The following is a 9,699-nucleotide window of genomic DNA, read 5'->3' as shown; positions in this document are numbered from 1 at the left end:
GAACCGAGTGTCCAGGGCCGGCTGCGAACGGGACTGTCCGGGCGGGGGGGCAATGGGCGGGGGGACGGGCCCAGTTGTCCGGGGGGGGCCAGGCTGCTGGGCGGGACGCTCCCGGGCCGGCGTCTCCCCCGCAGCAGCCGCCGGGGCTCGGTGGCAGGGGAGGCCCCGCCCCGGGAGGCGGAGTCACTGCGGCTCCCCGCCCCCGCCAACCGGAGCCGCCCGCCCGCGGCCGAAGCCGGATACGGAGGCGCCGAGGCCGGACGCGGCTATGGCGGACTGGGGCCGAGGTGAGCCCGGGCCGGGCTTCGCGCGCTGCCGCCTCCTGCCCCGGGGCGAGCGGCAGCCCCGGGCCCAACTGCGGGCCGCCGCCGCCGCCATTTGTCCGGGCCCGGGCGCCCGCCTGGGGAGAGGGAGCGGCGGGGCGGGGCCTGGCAGTGGGGTGGGGGCCTGGCACGAAGAGATGGGAGCAGGGAGTTGCTGTGGTTTGGGGGCGGCTGAGGGGACAATGAGGCCCATGGCACGGTGGCAGTAAGGTATGGGGTGGAGGGTGGGCTTGGTTTGGGGTGGGTGTGGGGAGGTGCCTGTCAGTAAGATATTGGGATGGGAGGACAATGGGGCCCGTGTTGGTAAGATATGGGGTGGGTAGTTGGTTAGCTGTGGGTCTGTGGGGCAGCGAGGGGCACGTCAGTGCAAAATAGGTGTGGATGGGGTTGGCTTGGTTTGCTGGTAGTTTTGAATTTACGATCAGGAAGTCACTTTGGTTTGTTGTTTAAGCACCTTGTGATTATGGGGTTTTCTAAATAGTAATTTCGTAAAACAAATTTAAAGTTTTGAGCTTGAATTAATATGCAAACTCGATACCATTAACTTGGGTTTGAATAGAGACTGGGAGTAGCTGGGTCCTTACACATATTGAATCTATTTCCTTAAGCGAAGTATCCTCACACCTTCTTGTCAACTAAGTGAGCTATCTTGATTATCACTACACACGTTTTTTTCTCCTGCTGATAATAGCTCAACTTAACTAATTAGCCTCTCACAGTTTGTATGGTGACTTCCAACTTATCTGTGTATAGATACACACACACACACAATCTTACTCTATGTTCCATTCTATGCATCCGATAAAGTGAGCTGTAGCTCACGAAAGCTTATGCTCAAATGAATTGGTTAGTCTCTAAGGTGCCACAGGTACTCCTTTTCTTTTTACAAGTACTCTTGTTCTTTTTAAATTTAAAGTCCACCTTCTGGAAGGTGGGTTACTCCTCCCCCTCCCTCCCTCCTCCAACCACTGCCATGGAGGGTTCTCCAATGGGCTCTTCTAGATCAATGGGGGCCGTGAGCAGGTTTCAGGGGGTCCCCCTAGCATGGCCAGCGTTAGACTTGTTAGGGCCCAGGGCAGAAAGCCAAAGCCCTGTCATGCAGGACTGCGGCCCAGGACCCTGAGCCTCAACACTCCGGGGATGAAGCTGAAGCATGAGCAACTTAGCTTTGCTGGGGTCCCTGAGGCATCGGGCCCCAGGCAATTGCCCTGCTTGCCACCCCTTAATGCCGGCCCTGACTTTCATATGGAGAAAACCAGTTGTTGTGGCACAGCTGGGCCATGGAGTTTTTATAGCATGTTGGGGGGCAGGGAGGAGCTCAGAAACAACAAAGTTGAGAACCCCTGTTCTAGATTCCTCTTCTCCCTAGTCATTGCCCTCATGTGAGGACACACAATGCTCCGTCTGTCTCATGTGACTGCAGGTGCCTGTTAGTCACTTTGCTTGCCTCCATTTGGGCAGTAGGGGTTCAGAGTATTTAATGCTAAACAGATACTGCCTGCATCCCCATAGTTTGAAGTGTAGCTGTGTGATGGACTGAGGATTGGTGGGGGATGTTTTGGACTCGTGTGTGCATGCTCATTATGAACTGCAGGCTCCTCTGCTGCCCCAAGAGTTCAGCAGTGGGTCCTCCATTTAAGTAATACTCCTTTTGAGGCATGGTTTAGTTGGCACCAATATCTGCAGTGGCTCAGAAGCTACTTGTACAGGTGTCTTGTTAGGTAAGCTAGTGTACAGTTTCTTATATACAGGTTGCGAGGCGCAAATCATCAAAGTTCTTGGACATCCTCAGATGGAAGTTGTTGCAGAAGAACAAACCACTATTATTTATTATTGCATATCACATGCAAACTCTTAAGCCCAAGCTTTTCCAAAATATGCACCTCTGCAGCTAAGGGCAGAATGAGGCATTTTTTAAGAGCAGGGACTCAGATGTAGAAAGTGTCTTTGTTTGTCTGTCAAATGCCTGGTGAATTTGCTATTCACTTCAGACCAATGATACCTGGCACAGTAGTTCAGGGCTGAAACAGTTTCCTGAAATATTATTGCTCATAGTTGCATAACCTTCCGTTTAGCATTTGTCTGAAAAGCAGCCTTAAAAAGAAGGCATTTTCTCAAAAGCTTTGGTGTTGTGTTTTCCGTAGTTCCTTGTAAATGACTCTTAAAAGCTCCATAAAGTTTTAGTAGTAATGCTTTGCAATTCTGTAGTACCTTTTCATCATAGGATTTCAAAGTTCTTCATGGGCATTGATCTTTACAATATCTACACAAAGTAGGTAAGCATTATTATCCCCATTTTACGACTGTGAAAATGGAGGCATAGAAAAGTTAAGTGACTTGCCCAAGGTGTCACAGCAAGTCTGTGGTAGAACTGAAAATAGAAATCTGAAATCTTGACGCCATTCCTCCATTTTAACCAGTAAATACACTGCCATTTGTTGTATCATAACCAATAGGATTTTTTCAGGTCAGAGTCCAAGTGCTGTGGATGATATGCTAGATGTGGAGAACAAGCGCATGGCGGACAATCTAGCCACCAAGGTCACCAGGCTGAAATCGGTTAGTTGCTAACTTCACATCATACATTTTCTTTACTGTCTTACGTCGTGAATGTTGAGAGCACATAGTAGGTTACATGGGGCTGTCTTATTTATGAAGCTTTTAAGTATATCACTGTCTATGTCCGGTCAGGTAGCTAACTTTTGCTATTGGAATGTCCTGGGCATTTTACTGAAATCCTCATCCCTTATTTGGGATTTAACTATGTTCCAGGGTACAAAATTTTCTGGTTTTAGTGGCATCCAGAGAAGGAATTAGGTTTGGTAAGTGATTGGGGGGTGGGGGCAAGATATACAAAGATATATTGTTAAGGATGCCTTCTTTGGAAGGTCTCAATAAAGCCATATTAAAAATATTCATATTCATTATATTCATATAGTAATTCTGGGACTAAATCAGTTCCATTGGCTTGAAAAACCTTGATTTACGTACACTTCTTAATGCAGAGACCACAGTGTTAGCAGAATACTGGAGTCTGTTTTCCATTTTCACTTTCTCAGTATTTGCATGGTGACTTCATATAAAAAAGTTTGTCTGTGGTTGGTTGTAGAGCTGAATTTCTGATTCTGGAGATCTCAGGAATTTCTGCTGCAACTATTGGTGTGTACATTGGACTCAACAAACACATTGTGTGTATGTGTGGGAGGTGGTAGGAGTGATGAGCCACTCTTGTATGTGTGCTTGGAATTTCACCGGCTTCTAGTATGTTAGGAGTTGATTGTTTCACTTGGAGATGCTGACACTTTCTTCTGTCTTGAGTAGCTGGCACTGGATATCGACAAAGATGCTGAGGATCAAAACCGCTATCTGGATGGCACGGTAAGAAACTGATAGAAGTCCATAAGGGATGAAAACCTCTGTGCTGAATCTCCAGAGTTGTCTTAATTGTTTGCTTCATAGAACCCCCATAAACGGCACCAAATTAAATTCTAGCAATTGGAATTGGCAGCGTCTCAAATGCTGGGTGATAAATGTGAAGCTATTTTGTATGGGCTTTTTGGTACATAGTCCAACAGATACCTACCAGCTGCTAATATCATTATGTCTGATCAGACTAACACAGCTAGCAACTAGTAACAGGAACCATTGGAATAGGACAATGTATTTTAGAAATACAGATGGAGATTATCTACTAATTGGGATTAAAACCTCTGCCTCAAGCTAATATTCAGATATAGGCCTTTCTTGGTCATTTTTGTTTGTAACTTTGGAAGTGTTTATAAATATGTCAGGATTACTTCCCATAATCTCTGAAACCCATAGAATTAATCAGGGCTTTGTATTCACTACTCTTTTTGGAAGTGCTGAGGCTGGGACTCTGTGCAAATGGGTATCTGCTCATGTTATCAAGTATCTTATTCCTTCCACTTACCACCTTAACTTCTACAGGTATTATGAAAAACAAATATAATTTATAAAACAAAAATAAAATCTGGTTATGTATTCTAAACACTGGCTGCTGATGGAAGATCCAGGAACTTCAGGAAAGGCTGAAATTGCTATACATTGTGTGGGCTAGCAGATGCCCTAATTTAGCATTCTAGGGAAAAAGACCTTACTTTTTAACCTCCATATTTTTAATTTCAATTTATTTCCCCTTAATTTCACCCCCCACAGCAGTCTTAAACTGATATATACAAATTGTATAGTAGCAACAGAGAGAGAAGATGTGTAACATAGAGCTTACCCACTGAGGGTTTTGGAAGAATTCTGAAAGGAAGGGAATCCAGTGCAGATGTTTGAGGATGGGACTAAGGTGGTCATGCTGTTACTTGATGAGCAAGATCAGGCAGTTGCTTTTCTGTACATGTTGGAGTCTGGAGAAGCTGCAACATGGAGGCCATAGAGAAGGTAACTGCAGGATTGAAAGCAAGATGGGATGAAGATGTATATGAAGTCTTCAAGAGGGATGGGATCCATACAGTCACATACAAAGTCAGAATTGGGAAGGAGAGGAGAATGGAGGTTGATGGTGAAGGTTAGCAGCAAGATTATAGGCAAAAGGCCTTCATCTGACTCTAAATCAACAAGGTATGTTCAGGAGATTAATTTGTGTGTTTTATCTGAGAAGCATTTCAAATAAATGTCTTGGAGGAAAGTTGAGTGGAAGCCACAAATTACGTATAATTAAGGAAGACTCGAGGGAAGGATGCAGCATTAAAGTTATTGGATAACATGTTCACCTGAGTGTGGCTGAAAAACTATAGCAGAGGATAAAAATGGGAGCGATAAGATCATAATGGAGAGGGAGAAAGTAGATGTAAGAAAGCATATGGCCAATAACTGAGCCCTGGTAAGTTCTGTATAGGAGGGTTCTTGATGCAGAAGAGAAACCACTACTAGAGATGAACAGCAATTTTGGTAAACAAGGGAACTGGAGATGCCTACGCGTCTATGGAGGTAGCGTAGCAGGAAAGAACGGTCCAAAGTCTGCATTGAAGTCAAAGGTGAAGAGGAAAAAAGAAATAGCTATCATGAGAAAGGAGAACTAATCAAGGAAAAGTATATTCTGTGCTATATCCAGAGTCGCACTTTAGACTGCCGGACTTCAAGAATATGGTTCTCTGAGAGGTGACTGAAAAAATCGCCTTCTCTCCAAGCACTTGGAGAAAGGGAAGGTTGGAGGTTAGGAGAAGCTTTAATTAGAAGAGTGAACAGCAGTAGATTTTAGAGCTTTGAGTAAGGAAAAGGAACTGCTGACAATGGTAATTATGTGAGAAGACCGAAACAAAAGACAGGAGAAGAAAAGGGGGGCTTGAGAGGAGAGAATTTGCATTACAGTATGGTTTGATGACACAGCACTGAGCAATATGGTGTTCTAGTCTGCAAATAACATTATAATCTGATGGCAAGAAACTGCACCTTTTTCTAAACCTTTGGGCTTGTCTATGCATGGAGTTATCCCCAATTAACTGCATGTATGGGAAGTCTTAATCCAGAGTAAGTGTTTCCACACCTTGAATCAGGAATAACTCCATGTATAGACAAGCCCTTAAAGATAGATAAGTAGCATTCTGTATTACTAGCTATACTGTGTGTGGTGTGTAGTATGACATAATTGAGGACCCTGTCGTAATGCATACGTAGAATAGGACAAAACTAAGGTTGCTCTGAGGACCTTTAATTCTGCATTTTCTGGTTTGTGTGCAATTAAGATACCAAAAGTTGCATTGACATAGGTTGGCGTTATATTTTGGTGGTGTGCATTGCATTTAATAGAACTTTATTTGACCTTCAAATATCTAACTGCATTGAATGAACTGAAGGCAATATTCTGTCCGTGGAGCCTGAGTGTGAGAGTACCGGACACTGATTTCTTAAAGACTGATTGCTGCTTGTATTTTTCTTTTCCTTTTTTGATTCTAGACTTAGGAGTTAGTCAGTTCCACAGGCAGTTAGAAACTGAAATGGTTCTGCTTTAAAAAGTAGCACTCTCTAGAGAGAGCCCCATTTGTTTTATAATTTCTCCATTCTGTCTCCCTCAGGACTCCGATTTCATGAGCGTGACAGGCCTGCTGACGGGAAGTGTGAAGCGTTTCTCCACCATGACACGCTCAGGAAGGGATAATCGCAAACTGCTTTGTTACGTTTCTGCTGGACTGGTGGTTGTGTTTTTCATCCTCTATTATCTCGTGTCAAAAGCACGGACTTGAGTAGGGTCCTCGTCCTGGAATTTTTATGGAAAGAAAAACTGTGGCCATGATAAACAGAGACTTGCTCAAAGCTATCCTCAAGTCTACCCTGTCAAGGATTGTTGGGATATTCCTGGAGGACCATAACGTCTCTGGACTCCAAGTTACTGTCATTTTTCTAATCAGTCTTGGACATATTCATCAGATTTTTTCATAAAATGAATATAGTTCGTTCTGATCTTTTTAAATGTATGTATACCACAACTTGATCTCCTTGTTGACACTTAGCCTTCATTTATTGCTTTGTCCATGATCTTTAGCCTTCATCTGTTATCTGGCTCATAACCATGTCATGCCCACCTTAGGGACGTGCAGTGTTGTTTATGTGAAAGTGTCTGACTCAACCCATAGTAGCAATGTGCCTGTATTCCATTCATAAATGAGCAGAGCTGGGGGGTCTGAGAAGTCTAAATGTGGGCCTGGGAGGCAGGAGCTGTTGAGTTCTAATCCAGCTCTGTCACTGACTTACTTTGTGCTCTTGGGAAGTCAGTTAATCTCATTTTATGTTTTGAAATACATTAATACCAACAGCTTCTCACTAGGCTAGAATTGTTGTACAATGCTCTGAAGAACTAAATCGTGCGGTAGGTACTGAGTTGAGTGGTTACTACTTGTTATCATGAATGGTTGATGGAGTTTTGTATCAGAGCAGGATTTTACCACCATGATAGCTTGGTTCTACTGACCTGCTTGTCTCATAGCCGAGGATGGGGAAAGGCAGTAAAGAGATGGCTGGTGGCAGTAATTTTTCTGTAGCACAAATATCATGGCTCTTGTGACAAGTACATACGTGCTCAGTTGCAACCATAGAAGACATGAGAGAGTTGAAAAACTGAAGAGGGAAAAAAACATTACTTTACAAAAGGCTTGGAAACTATTGTTTAAATAATCTAGAGGGGGAAGTTGTTCGTATAGTTGGTACTAGCATTCCCATAATATGACACTTTGGTATTGTTGGGAAGACATTTCCACTCCATAGGTAAAGATGGAGTTTAGATCTGTCGTCTTAAGTGGGCTGATCAGAGGGATGATTTAAAATAGGAGGTAACCTTAGAATTCTCAATTCTTTGTCCCCCCCCCCCCACAGTACATCACCTGGTAGGTACGCTGCATGTCACTGTGCAACTGTCTGGAATACATACCTGAGCAAGTATTGTCTATTGTTTGTGAAGCCATCACTCCAGAGCTTGCAGCACTTTGAGATACAGTATGCACCCTGTTCTATGATGATTCTACATAATTCTGTGCGTTAGAATGCTGTGTGGATGAAGGATGTTTATGATCTTTCAGCACTACATCTTTATTCTGTATTGTACCCTGGTTCAGAATGCTCATCCCAAATCACCCTTCTCTCCCTTTCATTGACCTTGTCATTTCCCCTCTCATTCCAACCCATGTATGTTCTCCCATCTGAATTATTTATATCTGCCTCCAGTTATAATAAACCATTCTAAAAATACTACTGTTATTTTAAAAAAACACCCAAAACGCTATACATTATTTTAAAAGGCTTTTATGGTACAAAACAACTCTACCATAATTGTTTTGTAGTGTGTGTATATTTGTTCCAAGGGTTCCTCTGGATTTTCCTGTAAGTATTCCTTGCTTGATGATTGGCTATCTCTTATTCCTCTTGATATAACCACCTCTCTAGGACCAAAGAATATATCCTCTATACAGTTTATTTTTCTCCCCGAACAAACCCATATCCCCTAATCCCTGTGTATATTGCCTCACCCTGACAAATGACACTGTGTGACATTGAGGAATTTCCCTCTTACAAGCCACAGAACGTTGATCCTTCTGCAGATTTAGATCCAGTTTTCTTAATCTGCTTCTTACCTTGAATATCGATCTTCTCATGTATTAGTTGATGTACTGTAACTTGTGTCCTTATCCTGTTCCAAAGATAGAATGTGCAATAGGGATAGAGGGAGAAGGATGCAGCGATGATCCACTCTGGCTCTTGGCTCAGTTGACTCAGTCCTGTTTGAATCTTGTTTTTGGTAAGACTTGGCTGTTCTGAGCTCATTTTACATGCCTAAAAAATTTGGGTGGCTCACTTGAGTGTTCCGTCTGCTTCCCTCAAGCAAATCTTTCCTGACCAAAGAACTCCAAAGCACTCTAATTCTTGCCAGAGCAATTATCTCTTTATTTTGCTTTTTATGGTGTGAATAAAGTTGTACTGCCTTAAGATGCTGCACCAGTAATTATATGTGTATATTCTTATCGTGGTCCAAAGCTGTATTATACTAGCCAGTTTCTAAACATATACATGGTTCACTTTTTATAGAACCTATTGCCTTGGAACCTGCATTGATGCACAACATTAAATACATCAGTAATACCATACTCCCTACAGTGGACAGTGAAGATTACATCGAAGCTCTAAGATGCATTAGACCAGAAGGTGTGACAAGATAGCACCGTATGGGATCTGCATGTATCCATAAAGAAGAAGATAAATTGTCCCCCACTGACTTTGGGATGAAGAGGAAAAATGATTACTAAAGTACAAGTCACCCATCTTGCTCAGGAGTCAATAATAGAGCTGGTCAGGAACTTTTAAACCATTTTTGTTGGAAAATGCTGATTTGTCAAAACCAAAACTTCCCATGGGTTTCAACGGATTGTTTGACACTTGTCCCAATTGTTTTCGTTTTTGGAATGAAGGACTTTGATTTTTTATTCAAAATGACTTCTTGTTTTGAAATTTTATTTTAAAAATATTTTTAAAATAAAGGTCAACAGTGTCCTCTGCAGTCCAACAGTTCGCTTCCCCATCACCACCTTCACACTAACCTTGCCTTGAAAGGCTACGTAAAACTTTGAGAGACCAATAAATGCGGGGGAGGGACTGTTGGTGTTCCCAGCTTGGTTAAGTGGGGGAGACCATTTGTCCTTAGCAATAATTGTGTTAACCTTCTTTGGGCTCGGCTGTGGCACTTAAGCACTGCTCATAGCAAGGGATGGTGCAGAGTTGCACCATTTCTGCATGGAACTTGGGGAGGAAGCCTCACAGAGACAGAATTGTCCCCTGTAATTCAGAAGGAGAATATCTACTTCTATACCACTTCAACAGGAGCAACTTCCCTCCCTTGCTGTGTCAGGCCTGCTCCAAATGG

At 43.2% G+C, this 9,699-nt stretch overlaps 1 protein-coding gene across 1 annotated transcript; it reads left to right on the top strand.

Annotated features, from left to right (window-relative positions):
* The first annotated feature begins 137 nt into the window (after positions 1 to 137).
* BET1L (Bet1 golgi vesicular membrane trafficking protein like) lies at positions 138 to 8,033 on the top strand. The gene is made up of 4 exons (XM_077818152.1): positions 138 to 287; positions 2,791 to 2,882; positions 3,645 to 3,701; positions 6,368 to 8,033. The coding sequence occupies exons 1-4, from the start codon at positions 269 to 271 to the stop codon at positions 6,533 to 6,535; spliced, it is 336 nt and encodes a 111-aa protein (XP_077674278.1). The 5' UTR covers positions 138 to 268; the 3' UTR covers positions 6,536 to 8,033.
* Positions 8,034 to 9,699: the final 1,666 nt, after the last annotated feature.

This window comes from Eretmochelys imbricata, chromosome 6 (genome assembly GCF_965152235.1).
Source record: "Eretmochelys imbricata isolate rEreImb1 chromosome 6, rEreImb1.hap1, whole genome shotgun sequence".
NCBI classification, from domain to species: domain Eukaryota; kingdom Metazoa; phylum Chordata; order Testudines; family Cheloniidae; genus Eretmochelys; species Eretmochelys imbricata.
Note: the sequence above shows the minus strand (reverse complement) of the source record. Positions and strands in the feature narration are given on the sequence as shown.